Source organism: Calypte anna, chromosome Z (genome assembly GCF_003957555.1).
Source record: "Calypte anna isolate BGI_N300 chromosome Z, bCalAnn1_v1.p, whole genome shotgun sequence".
In the NCBI taxonomy this organism is placed as follows: Eukaryota; Metazoa; Chordata; class Aves; order Apodiformes; family Trochilidae; genus Calypte; species Calypte anna.
In genome coordinates, this window is record NC_044274.1 from 27,538,198 (window position 1) to 27,555,945 (window position 17,748).

A 17,748-nucleotide genomic window follows, 5' to 3' on the forward strand; every position below is an offset into this window, starting at 1 on the left:
CACCATAAATACACTTCAGAGAGCAAGACTGCTGTGAACAATAGAAAAGTCACCTTAAAAGAAATAAAAAATGCAATGCAGCCACTGACTCACTACATCTCAATCTCACTCTAACAATAAAGTGTTACCAATTAACATTTTAGATGCTGTGTAATTACAGTCCCTGCTTCTTACTTGCATTAGCAAATGACATCCCTTGATCCAGAAAACTTTAGTTGATTCTTAGAATAGTATTAAGCACCTTAACTCTGGAAGTTAGACCAGGATACTTTAACTTGGTCCTATTTCTGCGTAGTGCTCTATAAAATAATCCCAGCTGCAAAGAGGACCCAGAGCCAGGGTACCAAACTTTGCCTTTCTTTATGCCCCTGTCTAGCAAGTTTTTACACTTTCTGGTAGAATTTTTTTAATTTTTTTTTTTTTTTTTTAATGTTTTGTTATATCTATTTACATACACAAAGTTTCAGTTCCTTGTGGCATCTAAAACTTGTCTATCCCCAGTATTTTCAAATATGATTGTAATGATTTTTAAAAAGTTAGAAGGTTAGTAGTTCTACTTTGCCTTGCTCAGCTTGTCATTGGCTTGAAACATGTTTATTTTGGTTTCTTGCACAATGCAATTCATAAGTAGCATTTTCCTTTGGACACTATGCATGGAATGTATTTTTGCTTAGCGTAAAACTTTTGTAGGCCCCAGCTGCATTCTGACAATTATTATGAATTTAAGGAAAAACTTAGGATCAAATCATCTCTAGCAATTTGTATTTTTTAGCTCCTCTTTCATCAACAGTTATTTATTATCTGCTGCTATAATTAGTAAAGCTCTTCCTGATGGCCTACTGCTTTCACATATTCTTTGGAAGGCAGATGATTTGCAGTATTTCTTAATGTGTATTCAAGTCTCGATACTTTTTTGTTTGTTTGTTTCTAAATAAATATAGGTCATTTTAAAGGAGATATATTACTGAATTCTAATGGCTTTCTAGGAATAAAAGGAGTGGCTTGAGTGCGTCCTATCAAAAGCCAGAAGTATGTACTAAAGTATGGTAAAAAATGCTCAACTAACCCAATTTTCTACAAAAGAAAATTCTGGATTTCACTGTTCAGAATCCAGCTGACTCTCATCCTTAAGACGAAGTATCACTTTTTAAAATATCAGTTGCAGAAAGAATTTTAAAAATATGAAATTTTCAAGTTTAAATAGTTGTCAAAACTGTCTTGAGCTTTAAGGCGAACACTTAATGACAGACGTCACATTAGAGTGCTGTTGGTGTTGACATACAGGACCAGGACAGCAGAGTGAGAAAACAATTTAAAGTAGAAAACTTCTGAAAAATGTCACTAGCAGTTATTTGCTGTAAAAGAGATAGAAGCCACAGTCCCTTAAATCTACAGTATGTGCTTTTCAATTTACATGTAACCTAAATGACAATATTACTGTGACTGGATATATAGCATTTTGCCGTATATGTCTTTAACACAGGTGTAAGCACCACTCAAGATGGTACACATGGATACAAAAACCCAGTTAATTTCAAAGTAATCCTAGAAGAATATATCAAATAATGTTGTATAAATGCATGTTGTTTGATGGGAAAAAAATTACTTCACTGAAAATAAAGTCCTACACACTGAGCTTGGCACTTGTTTATCATTATGTCACTTTCTTCTTGACTGAAGACAGCTCTTTCTGAATCTCACTGAATTTTGGACGGTTTTCTGGGTTGTAGTCCCAGCACCTCTGCATTATTTTATATATTTCTTCTGGACACTTTTGTGGAGCTGACATCCGGTAGCCTAGTACATTAAAAAAAAAAAAAAAAAAAAAAAAGAAGGAAATGTTCAGCATTGAAAATGGATGCATATTGACAAATCCACAAGGAAACGAGAAGTTCAAGATAATTCCATTAAAAAGATCTTCAGGGTAATAGGAGGAAAGTCGTCAATATCTAACCTACACAAGACAAATAATTAGTGAACTAATCAAAGCTCAGGTACTAACAACATTTAAGTTGGCATGGTAAATTTTAAGTGTGTTTCTCATTCGTATGGACAGCAACTTGTTGCCTGCATCTTAGGGTGCAGCTAGCCTCTAGGTTTTAATTGTGTTCCCTTCCCCACTAACCCCAAGAAGTTTATTTGCTCTTTTTCAGAACAGATCAACTTTTATTCTCAGCCCTCTTCCTCTTTTGCCTCTTTAAGAAGTTCCCTTCCTGCTGTACTTTATCCATTTATTTTTTCACCCCCCCCCCGGATTGTTAACTTTTTTGTTTTCCCATCATCCTAACTCTCTTAACTCTTCTAGTTTTCTTAGATAGCCAGCGGCCTTCCACACTTCTGAGATGCCACCAACTGAAGGAGGTCTCTAACTTGGTGATGAGTAGGAAAATGGACAACCAATTGTTTAAATTAGCAGCTAATCATTCTGAAGCCATAGATAAGTGGCCCTTCCAGCATTTCATCCACACCCGGGACCAAAGAGATGTATTCACAGCAATGAAGGCAGCCTCTCAATGAATAGGAAGTAGAGCAAAAATGCCACAATTGCATGGATGAACAAGGAGCTCCTAGACAAATCTGTACATAAAAATAAGTCATGTGGGGAGGAGTACAGAAACACTGCCCACACATGCAAGAATAAAGTTAGAAAAGCTAAAGTCCAAATGCGACTGACTTTGGCAAGGGATGTCAAAGACAACAAAAGGGATTCTTTAAAACACAGATTTCACAAGGAAGGCTAGAGAAACTGTAGGCCCCGTGCTGAATGAGGTAAAGCATCTGGTGACATAGATCATGGAAAAGCACGAGTGATTGAACTTCTTCTGTGCCTCAGTCTTAATTAGCAAGACCTGCCATCAGGAATTGTAGACCTCAGTCACCAGGAAGAACATCTGGAGCAGGGAACACTGCTTGGTGGAAGAGAATCTGGTCAGGGAATCCTTAAGCAAAATGGACATACATAAGTCCATGGGCCCTGACAAGATGCACACACAAGTGGGTGAGCTATCACATGAGGGAGATGGCTATGTCACTGCAAGGCCACTCTGAAGCACCTTTTATCCATCATGGTGACTAGAAGAAGTGCCTGAACGCTAGAGTAAAGGAAACATCACTTCTATCTTCAAAAAGAAGAACCCAGAGAACTGCAGGCTGGTCAGTCTCACCTTGATCCCTGGGAAGGTGATGGAGTATCTAATCCTGGAAACCATTTCCAGGCACATGAAGGACAAGAAAGTCATCATGAGTAGTCAGCCTGGACTGATTAAGGGCAAGTCATGCTTAACCAACCTTGACCCTTTCTGTGATTTAATGACTGCCTTGTTAGATAGGGGAACTTCTGTAAGGCTGTCAACACTGCCTCCTGTAAGATCCTCATGAAGAAGTTGCTGAAAGATGTGCAGACAGTGAGGTGGATTGACAAATGTCTGAATGGCAAATCCCATGGGGAGGTGATCAGTGGCACGAAGTATAGTTGGAGGCCAGTAACAAGGTCCACATTAGGTTCAGTCCTGTTGAGTATCTTCATCCACAATCCATGTGATGGGGCAGAGTGCAGCTGGAAACAACCCCAGGCAGTTGGAGGTGCTGGAGGCCGAGAAGATGGAAAGCAGATTGGAAAGAAAGGGACCTGGGAGTTCTTGTAGACCAATGGTTGAACATGCAAATGTGTCCTTGCAGCAAAGAAGGCTAATGGTATCCTGGCTACAGTAAAAGAAGTGCTGCCAGAAGGTCCAGGGATATTATCCTTCTCCTCTACTCTACACTGGTGAAGCTACACCTGGAGTGATAGGTCCAGTGCTGAGCCCCCCTGTACAGGAGAGACGTGGACATTTGAGAGACTCCCATGAAGGGGCACCAAGATGATGAAGGGATGGGAGCATTTCTCATATGAAAAAGGCTGAGAGAGCTGGGATTGTTAAGCCTGGAGAAGGCTCAGGGGGACCTCATCAATGTCTATAGACACCTGGAGGCAGGGTGTGGGAGCCACTGGTGCCCAGAGACAGAATCAGAGGCGATGGGTACAGGACATTCCTCTTGAACATCAGGAAACATTTTTCTACTGTTGAGGTGAATAAGCATTGGCACAGGTTTCCCAGAGAGTTGGTGGAGGTTTGCAAAAGCCATCTGGATATGGTCCTGGGCACCTGGCTCTAGATAGACTCTGATTCTATGGAGTATTTACCCTAAGAAGGTCTCTGAACAAATGGCAGGCAATAGACAGCAAAGTGAGTAAGCACACACAGGACTCTGCAAAGGATACCTAAATGCAGCTCTGACTTCAGACTTAATGCACATGTCTTTGCATCTCTCTTTCTAAAGAAGAATATAAATGACACTGGCCTTATATTTACAACAGGTAAATATGAGAAATATTTTTGCTTTGTTATATTGCATGTAAGTGCTGCTCTAAGTGCTGGATTAATACATGTAACTTCAAAAGAGAACAGCTGGGTGTTAGGACACTTACAGACAAGCTAATAAGAAACTATGTAAAAATGCTTTCCTTCACATTTTTCTGTAGAAACGATTTCTTTAAAACAGTGAATGCAGCAACTGCTTTTATAGCAGCCAGTGCTATTTAACATCTTTGTCGGTGACATGGACAGTGGAATTGAATGCACTCTCAGCGAGTTTGCTGAAAACACCAAACTGTGTGGTGAAGACCATGCAATGGAGAGGAGAGATGCCATCCAGAGGGACCTTTACAGGCTCGAGAAGTGGGCTCGTGCAAACTGCATGAAGTTCTACACAGTGTAGTGCAAGATTCTGCACCTAGGTTGGGGTAATCCCATGAGTGAATACAGGTTGGGAAGAGAAAGGATTGAGGACAGCACTGAGAAGAAGGCTCAACATGAGCCATCGGTCTGTGCTTGCAGCCCAGAAAGCCAACCAGGTCCTGGGCTGCATCAAAAGAAGCTCAGACAAGGAAATCAAGAGAGGTGATTCTCCCCCTCTACTCTGCTCTTGTGAGACCCCACCTGGAGTACTGTGTCCAGTTCTGGAGTCCCCAACATAGGAAGGACATAGAGCTCCTAGAGTGCGTCCAGAAGAGAGCCACAAAAATGATCAGAGGGCTGGGGCACCTCCCCTGTAAAGACAGACTGAGGGAGTTGAGGTTGTTCAGCCTGGAGAAGAGGAGGCTCTGAGGTGACCTCAGAGTGACTTTTCTGCATCTAAAGTGGGCCTACAAAAGAGCAGGGGTAGAGCTTTTTGTATGAGTGTGTAGTGAGAGGACAAGGGGAAATGGTTTCAAAATTTGAAGAGGGGAGATTTAGTTTAGATGACAGGAAAAGATGTTTTCCTGTGAGGGTGGTGAGATGCTGGCACAGGTTGCCCAAGGAAGCTGTAGCTGCCCCTCTCTGGTAGTGCTGAGGGCCAGGTTGGATGGAGCCTTGAGGGACCTGGCCTAGAGGGAGGTGTCCGTGCTCATGCAGGGAGTTTGGAATTAGATGATGTTCAATGTCTTTTCAAATTGTAGCCATTCTGTGATTTGATTATTTTCGTCCTTAAAGGGAAATTATTATAAATAACTGTTTTGAATAGAAATTTTCCTGGTTTAAAGCAGTCATTCAAGTGACCAAATTAACTGAAAGCTCTTCCTGACTGAGCAACTGAGATAGATAAGATTATGAACAGAATATGGAGCATCTTAATTGACTGTCATAACAGAGAGTTATTATTTACAAAAAAACAAGAAAACAGGCTGATAAAAGAGATTACAATTCCATTACAAAATAAGAAAAATAGTTTATAATTTATAATATATAATTTATAAGAAAGGACTATTTTCCCCACAGCATAAATAGCTGAGAAAGCATACAGATACTTCTAAATATTTGAATTTTATCAGTTTCAGGAGATTATTATACTCAGTGGATCAAAACAGAATCTCAGCACTTAGGCAGTAAGACTTGTTTTTACAAACACTCTTCTGTGGAAAACATTAGATTTTCTGATTTTGCCTTTTAAGGAGAAACTCTGGTCATCTGCAGTGCTCATAACAAACACTGGCAATCTGTGTAAGTCAACAAACTAATTGCTTGGGGTTAAAAAACTCGCTTAGCAGTTTTACGAGATTAGAACCTGATTATGAACTACACAGTTGTACTCTGTATAGGACTAAATTTTCTGAAATGTCACAAAAGATGGTGAAAATAACCAAAGTCCTGAAACCCTTCACATAGTTATTTCCTACTTTAAATAAAAGACTTTTGGTTATTTTGTAAGAGGAATGTGGCTTTTAAAGCTCAACTACCTTACCACTGTCCACCATAACTGCTAAAGTTTTGTCTGGAATGCTCTCATAGAGAAGACGAAATTATACGATTTTTTTCTTTTGGCAGGTTAGAATCTATATACATGCATTAGCATAATCTTAATTAATTAATTCTGGCAAAGCCTCTTCTTTGGACAGCAGTAAATCCCTCCTTTCCATCTCACCTTTTAGTTTTGCAACAACAAAAGTCAGTCTTCCAACCCTTCACTCACTGGTCAGTATATTAACTCATAGTGTTTTTGTTGCTGGATAACCTTTATGTTATTTCTTTGCTATTTTATACAGTAAGTACTACACCCTTATGTATCTATGCAGCATTTCTTTATATCCCTGTGAATAACTAACTACCTTTCTCAACTTGCTCTCTTGCTTGCTGGTTGGTCATTCCAGGATATGGACATACTCCTAAACTGAAGGTTTCCCACAAAAGGATTCCAAAGCTCCATACATCACTCTCAGATGTGTATCTCCCTAAAAAAAAAAAAAAAAGAAAAAAAAAAAAGAAAACAACATAGCTTAACTTATAGAGAAATGATGTTTCATTTAATTATAGACATTCATAATGCTCTTTGTGGTAAGTTCAGTTTTCTTGTCTATCAACTCTCTTCAAGAGTTTGGCATCCAGTAATTTAACTCTTTTCAGTAGCTACATGTTAGGTGATTAGTTGCTTTTTTTTTTAAAGAAAGCAGGACATGGACAGTGGCTGCAAACTAATTCTGAAATATTGCACATTTTCTTCTATTTCACTCTGATATCCTTAATTGCCTTCAGCATTACCTACACAAATTAATTCAATACGTATGAGCATATTATTAGGATGGTAAAACACAATCAAATTACTTTTACTCACGTCTTTTTAGAGAGCAGAAAAAAAATTATCTTTCAAAACCACACAAACATCCTATTACATTTTTAAAGTTGAATATTAGACTGCTGAACAAATTAACAGATTTTTCCAAACACAACAGAAAATCACTTAAAGCTGCTTGAGTATGTATTAATTTTAGGAAACACAAAATAAGTAGATGTTAATTAACTATCCTCTCCTCTACTATGCAGAAAAAAGGCTCAAAATTACATAGGCAAGGTGCTGTCACAAAAGCCTGTTTCCTGCTTAATGTAGTCCACTGATCTGCATATGGCTATGAAGGATAGGTTTCCTTCATATAACAAAGTGTAAAGATTACAGAAATCACAGTAATAAAAATTCAGAACTGTTTTTATGATGAAGCAAACGCCTAAAATACAAAAGTGTGTAACTCATTGAATGCTAGCAACACTAACATTTCTAGAGAAACTTATCATACAGGATCAATTACTGTGACTAAATTTATTATTAACCTTACAAAGGGAGGATTTACTTCACTATATTATGGCATTAAGTCCTGCAAAAGCACCAATGGAAGGAAGTATTTTGCTATAAATTGTAGGACACCAATGTATGATTTCCAATGCATTTTTTTTTAAAAAAAATTTTAAGAGATGGCAGAATTATTAACAGGCACTTAAAATCCAGAATTTATAGTAATTTTTTTCTAAGTACCAGAGAACAGGCTGAAGGAACCACATCCAAAACATGTCATCCTTCATTTAATGTGAAGGATGACTTTAATTTCACTTTACTTATAAGAAATTTTTTTAGTTTCATTTAAGCTAAAGAGGTAAATACAGCAGCTTCTCTTTCTTTTCTGGAACCATTACCAATGTGGATCTTTTTTTTCCTGGAGGTGACAGCCTTACAATATATAAAAATGCAGGTAAAGAAAGGCTGCAGTTAAAGAAATTTACATCAGCAACTGCACTTTTCTCCAGTGCAATGACTTACCTAACAGTGTTCTAGTACAATAACACCTTCCACCATTTTCGAAGAAATGCTAGAAGAATCACATATTTATATATGCAGAACTTGCCATTCGTTTTGCTGTTATGATTTAGATGTTTAGATTTTGATGTTGCTGCCTTATTCATTTTGAAGGTAAACCAGTTTTTGACATAACTTAAGCAAGACTATAGACATTAAAATTATTTTAAACATTAATATATATACTTAAATATTTCCCACAGTGAGATACTGGTGCTCCTTACACTAGTTTTGATTGTGGTGTTTGTTTTTCTGTCTGGTTTTTGTGTGTCTGTTTCTTTGTTGTTGCTGGGTTTTTTAATGATTTTTTTTTTTTTTTAGCTTTTTTTTTTCTTTTCCAAGAAGATACAGATACATCCTTACCATAGTTGAGAGCTTCTGGAGCAGTCCACTTGATAGGAATCTGCTTTAGGCCTGATGATGAATACACGCCATCATCCTCTTGTCGGGACATTCCAAAATCGCTTATTTTCAAAATGTTGCTTTCACCTACCAAGCAGTTCCTTGCGGCCAGGTCTCTAAGTTAGAACAAGAAATAAACCCCCATATTTTTACATATTTGAAAGTACTTGAAGTAATTTAAAATGGCTGAGCGCCTCAGCTAAGACGGTGGCACCTCTTGGAAAACAATTCCCATCCACCTGCAATCCTCTGGGGGGAAGAGGTGGAGGAGTCAGGAATGAAAGAGTAAAGGTGAGCCTCAAAAGAATGGTGGGGTGGGGAGGGGGAAAGGTGTTTAAATTTTCATTTCTCACCATCCAACGCTTTTAATTGGTAAGAAACTAAAATAATTTTCCCCAAGACAAGTCTGTTCTATTGTGATGATAATCAGTGTGTGATCTCCCTGCCTTTATCTGGACAAATGAGCTTTTCTGTCTTAATTCCTCCCCTGTCCAGTTGAGAAGAGGGAGTGAAGGAGCAGCTGGGTGGGTGTCTGGCAGCTAGCCAAAGTTAATCTGCCCTCTCAGGTCACAGAAATAAACCTACAGATTAATCAACCAGGTTTTATGGAAAACAGAATTCGAAGAAACACTGTGAAATATGTTGTAATGATTATGAAAGACAGTGAGAAATGAGAGCACTTTCTCCCTCTTCTCTCTGTCCACCTTATCCTAGCATTAGTTTCCAACAACAAAGAAAAGGTACCCAGTATTACAGGAAAAGGAATCCTGTCTCAGTGATGGATGAGAAGTTCAGAAAATCAACTGCCTTCCTTTACTTTCCCCTATCTCAAGCATCTGTTTTTAGATTAGATGGCAGCCTGCATGTATATCTGGGAAAAGAGGTACTGTGGCTTCTCTACAGCACACATTTGGAATGATATGCTAATGGTATGCTAACATACATAATTAATATACCATATACATATTAGTGGTATGATATGAATGCTAATGTTTCTTAAATATTACCTTACATACTAATGTTAATACATCTTAATATGTTAACATACATAATAACATCTGTATATTTCATTCACTTGTTTTGTAATGTACTAATATACCACATAATAAAAAAATATTTTATTCCCATCTTAAAGTAATATAATGCAGGAAATGTTTTAAGAGAGAACACTGTTAAGCAACAGAATTAAATAAAAAACTTTAGGAACATCACACACAAAGTATTTTTAAACAAAATTTACAATGTTTATTTTCAGCTTAAATAGCTAATATGCTCACAGATTGTCTTATGTGGATATTCCAGCGTAACTGCACAAGATTTAATAGTTTGTTTCAGAGCTCTGGCAGTTTTGATGTGAATCTTCTGAGCCCTTAATACACATTTATTGGTGATAAATTATTTTGATGCATGCAAACTAGATTACTCTTGGAAGAACCTAACCCAGCACTCTGAAAATACCCAGTACTTATAATGCCAAGGTTGAGAGTTTAAGACTCATCTGGAGCACCAAATATCTTTTTCTGCCCCTTCCTCCCTCTGCCCAGTAACCCCGTCTGCCTGCCTTTCTCTGAAGCAGACAATGCTCATGAGGAAGGAAATATGCTTATTTGCTTACAAACTTATAAACAACTAGATTCAATTTACAATGGGAGTCCTGCTGTGTTACAGAAAAGTAATGATATATACAGAAGTTTAAAAAGAACAAAAAACAAACAACAAAACAACTTTTAAAATAATACACATTAATAAATAACAAAAAAAAGAGGAATATATCTGTAATCACAGTAATATTATTTCACACTTGAATTCAGCTTAAATAGCATGATAGCATCATGGGAGATCCTGTCATCTCCATTTTGCCACCTGTTTAGGATGATCAGAATTTCCATTCGGGAACAGGATAATCTTTGATCATATAATAGAATCACAGAATGCCAGGTTAATCAGTTACATTAACCTCCATAAGGATTATTTGCAATGTGGCAGGGAGGCAAAGATGGTCTCAGTAAAAGAAAATGAGGATGGAATGGGACTTGGTGACTCCATCTCTGACTGCAAGCAGGATATGAAACCAGTGCATACAATAAAGTGCATGAGAGGATGGTCTGCACAAGCAACACTGGGAAGGGTGACTTCCTGAAAGTGAGAAATTGAGGTCTGTGATGCCAAACAGGAAGGACAGTCAGTTCATTTGTTAATGAATGGGAATGGTGATACTTCACAGAATCACAGAATGTTTTAGATTGGAAGACACCTCTAATATCATCCAGTTGACCAGCACCATAATCTACCTACTAAACCATGTCCTTAAGGAGCAGGTCCAGATGCCTTTTAAATACCTCCAGGGATGGTGACTCCACCACTGTCCTGGGCAGGACATTCCTATGCCTGACAACCCTCTCAGTGAAAAAATGTTTCCTAACATCAAGCCTAAACCTCCCCTTATGACCAAATAACTATTAAGATGCAATACACATAGCAGGAAAGTTTAAAAACTCCTTGTTTAAGCATTTATAAGCCTAGGGACCTCTAAAATCCTTTCCAGAAATTACTCCAATAGAAAAACACTGAACAAACTATTTTTACTTTTTCAGCCCTCCCAACTCCTTTTCAAAACTAGGACTTGGCCCTTATTTCACTGATCTTGCTTTTGTTTCCCAGAACCCATGAGACCTGATGAAATATCTGACCCCTAGCTTTGTCAAGAGCTTTTTCTGTCAGGCTTGACTGAACTCTGCTTAAACCTGTAAACAACAAAATACTGCAACGTTGATTCAAAAATTCTCACAGCTCCAGGTACCTTAACAATCTCCCTCAATCTTCTGAACCAGCTAACATGCCAACAAGGCCTTCACTACCTACTGCCTTACCTAGGGGATTTTTGAAGTAGTCTTTGAGAAAGAGTATGTCCCTATTTCAATCAATACTCACAATGATATAAAAATATTTCATAAAAGTTTCTCCCTGTGCTATAATTCTGCCATACAAAACAGAAAGAGGCTGAGAACTACCCACCAATGACAAAAAGTGAGAGAACATAACATGCACTTAGCTTAGTGTATATTTGATTTATTTTGAGCAACTGCGATCCCTTTAAGATGTATTAAGCTTATTCAGAATCTTTGTGAGCAGTACTTACTAGAAAAAAATTTATCCCTGAACTGAGCTGAACTTGCATAACTTCACCCAGATTTCTCTCAGCTTTATGATAAAGATGTCTTCTCAAAGAAAGATCAACAGTAAACTGGGAGATAGCATTTACTTCATTATTTTATTTATAGAGTAATATGAAATCTGATCATGCAGAAGTAATATATTCCACAAAACAATGCTTTTGGTTTTATAAACTTTAAAACTAACTTCTTTCATGATGGTACACTAAAACTCATTTTACATTCTTCCTTCATCTGTTTTTCACTATGTACACAGCAACACAACAATGCTTAACAGAATACTTCTGTAATGAACTACAGCCATGTAAAGCTCAGAGCCACTTCTGAAAAACCTCCTGAGGCACTGGGAAGAACTCCATTAAGACAAATTATCACTTGTATTATGATAACAAACAGGTGCAACCTAGTATGCATATATAAATATATAAATATATAAATATATAAATATACATGTGTGTGCATATAAAAATTAGAAAAGGGAAATATGTTTATTTTCCTCACAAATGCAATTTGGGAAATTATTATACATTACCATTGATATACCATTGATGTCTTAAGATTTTTTTATTAAAATAAAAGTTGTTTACTGTCTGAGACAACTGGGTTACATTCCTCTGAATACCTAAAATCAGTATCACAAGAAATTTATACAATTTTGAGCCAGTGTCTTAGTGTATATTTCCTTTTCTAGAAACACTATTTACAATTTTCTGCTAGAAGAAATCAAAAAGCAAAACTGCTATGCCCTAAAGAAAATTATGTACCAAAAAAGCATGCTCTGGCTTTACTAAACAAATATTGACACACATGTTTACCTTCTGGTCAAGCATCTATGCTCAAAGAAGAACTCCACAACTAATTCTTCCTCTCCTCTTAAATTATCTTCTTTCTTGTCTTATTCTACAATTTAATTAGGCACTTATGATCTATCACTAATGCCTCCTTTACCCACTGCAACAATGAAATCCTGCAGACTATTTTTTTAAAAATACAGATTATTCAAAACAGGTTTTAAAAATCCCGTGGTAAACACCATCAGTGGTATACTCAGCCACAAATATGGTTTGCATCTCCTGGTTCTGAGGTATTTGCCATCCAAGGGTATCTGACAAGGGGATGTCTGAACTCTCTTTAATATGAAACTTTTAAGTCCAAAATACAGTAAATGGAGAATTATTGCTGTAGCTTCACAGCAATGACCACAACAACTTATTACTGTAATGAAGTATAGAAAAAGCAGTCATCTAAGGCTCTATGTCTTTTCCAGTTGAGTTCCATGTCAATTTTTCTGTTTTTTTCAGCTTAGCAAGTCATATTTAATGCACTTAAACACACAACAGTGGTTTTGCAATGTTTCCTTCACTTAGACCTTGCTCTGTGGGATCAGTACATTTTTCACTACAATTTTATAGTAAAATTCTTACTTCAAAGACAGCAAGCAAAGCACTATTTTAAAATAACCAGATAGCCAGTGACAACAGCAAATTAGTTTACTTCCAACTAATGGAATAAACATTCATCTGGCCGTAAAAATTTGCAGCACTTCATTTACTACTGAAATTCAGAAGGAGTTTAGGACCTTTGGTCAGATACTGATTCCTCTTGGTATCTCTCGATACTTCAAAAGCCTCACCTTACAACTTCCTCCAAATTATTATTGTTGAAGCTACAGTGTTCTCCACACTTCGCTTTTATACCCATTAAAAAAACACTGCTTAAAGAAAAGATAGATACCTCAACCAAGTGGGTAACTATTCCTGAAAAGAGTATATAGATGTTTACATTGCGCAACATTAGGCTGCATTAGTTTTTCCTCTCTGGAAGACCATGTCAGGGTTATTTGCAAATTATGTCTTTTCCTACTTAAAGAAACTGGCATAGACAAACTAGCAGTACTTGGAGACACACTTCTGATGGCACACTGCAACTTCTTGTTCTGACTCTTAAAAGTTCAATACTAAGTCACAGAAATTAAAAATGAAAGCTAAGGGAAAGTGGACCTGCTAAAAAAAGAATCCCCTGCAACTAAAATGAAGATAAGAGGTAGAAATATCTAGTTGTTGTAAATCACAGCAACCTAATTAGTGCTGCACATATTGCAGCAAACATATTCTCTCTTTTCTGTACTTGTACCTTGACAATAGTTCTGGAGTACATGCTTCTACTGAATTTATGTAACACATGACAGAAATTCACAGACTGCAAACTTAAGGCTTGTTTCCCTAAACAGTAGATATCAGTAAACTTTTTACATTTCCTGTAGAAATTATTTACATTTCATCCGCTACTCTCAATTTTAACAGGACTATAAGAGTGCTGAGAATATATTTACTATGTAGGAAATCTGTATAACTTTATGATCACCACAATCACAAAAAACACAACTAGTTATGTTTTATTTTTATCTTAGCTTCAATATCTTGTACTCTAATTCTTCACTTTGCAGTACTTACTTAGGCAGACCTCTCACTCTCACAAAATGAATCATTGCTATTATTATTACTATTATCCCTAGATTTATTACTATATAAAAGATTTTATTAGAATTATTTTGTCTGAATAATACTTGTAAATTCATAATATTTATCAACTAGAAAGCGGTACTGCCGTTAAACAAAACCAACACACACACACACAATACCATAATGTTTTAATTGTAAATGGATTTCTTCAGGATCAAATCAAATTTACCAGTGTGACAGTGGAGACAACTGTAAATTGCAGGAAATAATCTTGAAAACCTTTGAAAACCTATTTTAAAAACTTGGTATATAATGCTCTAACCTGCTCCTATATGGCAACCACTGCTCCATCATGAAGCCGTGTTGACCCATTTCTCCTCCTTAGATGACACCTCTTCCAAGGTGTAACCATCTCCACATTAAGGAATTCTTTCCTTAAGTTCAATAGAAACTTCTCTCAGTTTGAACCCAGGAGAGGTGCTGCAGCCCTCTGATCATCTTCTTGGCCCTACTGTGGACTTGCTCCAGCAGCTCTGTGTCCTTGTACTGGGGGCTCCAGTGCTGGACTCCAGGTGGAGTCTCATGAGAGCAGAATAGAGGGGGACAGTTCCCTCCCACACCCTGCTGGGCACCCCTCTTTTGATGCAGCCCAGCATAGGGTTGCTGTCTGGGCTGCAAGTGTTCACTGAGGGCTCCTGTGGAGCTTCTCATCAAAAAAACACCTCTAAGTCCTTCTCCTCAGGACTGCTCTGAATCCCTTCATCCCCCAGCATGTATTGACATTGCTCCAGCCCAGGTGCAGAACCTTGGGCTTGGCTTAGTTGGACTTCATGAGGTTCACATTTAATTAATTAAAAAACTAAAAAGTGGTTCTTTATGTATCTTGGAAAGTTCTAAAGGTAAAAATCAATATGCTTCCCAAGTAAAGCAGAGAAACTGTGCAGAACACTGTAAAGCAGTAAAGTAGCTAAGTGAAACAAAGAAAAATATTTCTACTACAATTCTGTATGTTTTACTTGTAGATAGGAGATACAACACGATTTTCCACACTTAAATATTTTAATGATCTGTCTCTCTGATTTTGAAAAGTTGTATGGACTGTCAAATGATAAAAGCAGAGGAAATCCTATATAAAATAGCTTCTCTCAATTATAAAATAGTTTTCCAATTGAGTTCTACCATAATTTGAATTATTTTCATTACAAAATTATGGCAGTAAAGAGAGGAGGAAATAAAACAATAGGTATGTCCAAAATCTAGGAACTGGGTAGTTGTAGTTCTTTCCTACACTCCAACAGGATTAGTTTGGAAAGTAAAAACAGATTATGGACAAACGCATACGCTATATGCAAATCAAACACTGGGAAAAAAAAAGACAACACAAACGCCTATTGAACCAAGTGAAATTATCACATCTCCATCCTTATACAGTGTTTCTAATTAGCAGGAAAAAATGAACTTACAATAGCATACGCTGAAAATGAAAAGCAAAAACCAATTCTTCTACCCCGTGTTAATTAAATAGATGAAATGACTACATTCCTCTGCATGCGTTCAAGAAGTCTTCTATTTCTTTTAATAACATCTTTTCATGCAGATTTTTTTTTTCTTTAAGGCCACTCACTTCTACTCTTTAAACAGAACAAAGAGCAAAGAACAAGCGATACCTGGATGCTACAGCAGATGAAAAGGAAGAACAAAAAATCACTCACCTATATTTAGCATTCAAAGTCTGACAGGTTTTAACTTTATATTTGCACCTACTGAAATACTAGAGACAATTTTAAAAAAAATACATAAAAAGATAAAAAACCATGGGACATTGACACTATTACTCAAATATCATTCAAATAGTAATTTCAGAAAGCCAGTATAGACTTATGTAGAATTTTAAAATATAAAGGCTAAGTATAGCTAGTGCCACTGTGAAGAGCCACTTTAAAAACTATTTTCATAAAACTGTTGCACAGCCTTTAGTTTATCAAGTCAAGTGCACATGGTACGAAATCATAGTCACCTAGACTAGTGTGAAAACATGTGAGGATTCTGAACGTCTTTAAAACAAAAAGTAGAATACTGCAGAAAAACAATAGACTGAATCAGATCAATTTTGTTTTACCACAACCTACATAACAGAAACTATTTCTACACAGGTATTAATGTTCCCTCTTAAGTACTAGTAACCAAAGCACATGGGCTTTTAAACAAAATACTTTAAAAATCACTGCTCGATCCATTTTCTCTGTAGTTAATTTTATTACCCCCTTTTTTTTACCAGAGGTAAAAAAAAAGTTGATGCGGTTTCCTACAAAAACGAACGTTTTATTGTCCTCTAGAAAAACCTGTTATTGTTTGACTTTTTCCTGCTACCTTGCCATTCCCTTATTTAATGTTTTTGCAGCACAGCACTGAGAGTGCTGCACCTGCTCCTGTGGAACAGCTTCAAAGTACCCAGCAAGCAACAGATGCTCTATGCTGCTCTCATAGACAGGGTTTCTAGACAAATGTATCTCCAACCATCCCCCACCCCCGCTGCCCTGGGTGCCCAGAAGTCCTGGATAAATGCTCAAACTTCTTAAACACAGAACAGACCTAAAAAACTTTTGTGTATCTTAATCCTAAAATGCAGTATAGTCTTTGGTAAAATTAATTTTAAAATGTTATGAGCTGCTTTCCTACAGTAAACATTTGTCAATTAATGAGTATTAGTAACTCAAAGAACTTCTTCCTTACTTATACCATACAGTGTGTAAGCCAGGTTGTGTGTATTGGCAAGTTTATTGCACTAACAAAACATATTAGAATATAGCCCTTCTTCTGTCTTGAGATCTATACAACACATTCGTACCCAGCTCTGTAACTGAAAACAATGAAATTCTCATATGCTAAGACATTGCTACATATGTGTTTTCTCTGAATCACTATTAATTTTATAAACAGGCTTTAATAAAAGCTTTTCCTATCCATTGCTAACAGACAATGTATCTTTCAGAGATTCACCGAAGACACATGGCCATCTGTGGTAGATGTACAGTAGTCAGAGAAGTACTAATCCAGAGATTTTTAAGCAAACACTTTTTGCAGAGTTAAAAAAAAAAAAGGGGGCATGGGGTATAGGTGGGGATAACACTTCTGCAAAAAATGTTTCTTATGTTACTTATATTTTGCAGGCATCAGATTATCATTTAATGAATAAATACTGTACTTTTTTCAGTAACTGCAGTTACCTAATAAAGCATTGCACAACACTGTTCTACTAAAATTTAGTTATTCAGTTATTACTTTTCCCCACTTATACGGGTAGTGTAAACTACTAATGCTGTTACTTGCACTAATTTTTATGCCATTATTTTCTTTGCAAACAGAGCCAGGCTGAAACACGTTTAATTAACAGAATGCTGGGACCTTGATGCTAGAGCAAGCATGTTCCCTTAAGCAACACAGTGCCCTCAGTGCCCTTGCAGTCAGAACAGGTATGGGGGAGGAACCAGCAGCTGAGGAGGAAGATCACTCTCGAAAGTGCCAACAAGGACAACTCGCCCTGAGCAAACTATCAAAGTTAAGCCCCAAAA

General features: G+C 37.0%; 1 protein-coding gene across 1 annotated transcript in view; it reads right to left on the reverse strand.

Moving 5' to 3' along the window:
- Positions 1 to 408: 408 nt before the first annotated feature.
- Positions 409 to 17,748, reverse strand: part of FER (FER tyrosine kinase) — a 105,217-nt gene continuing 87,877 nt past the window's right edge. Inside the window, exons 18-20 of the mRNA XM_030466772.1 lie at positions 8,503 to 8,657; positions 6,626 to 6,748; positions 409 to 1,797 (exon numbers count right to left, since the gene is read on the reverse strand). Of these exons, the coding sequence (XP_030322632.1) occupies positions 1,655 to 1,797; positions 6,626 to 6,748; positions 8,503 to 8,657 (421 nt within the window). The 3' untranslated portion in view covers positions 409 to 1,654. The remainder of the gene's footprint in view (positions 1,798 to 6,625; positions 6,749 to 8,502; positions 8,658 to 17,748) is intronic.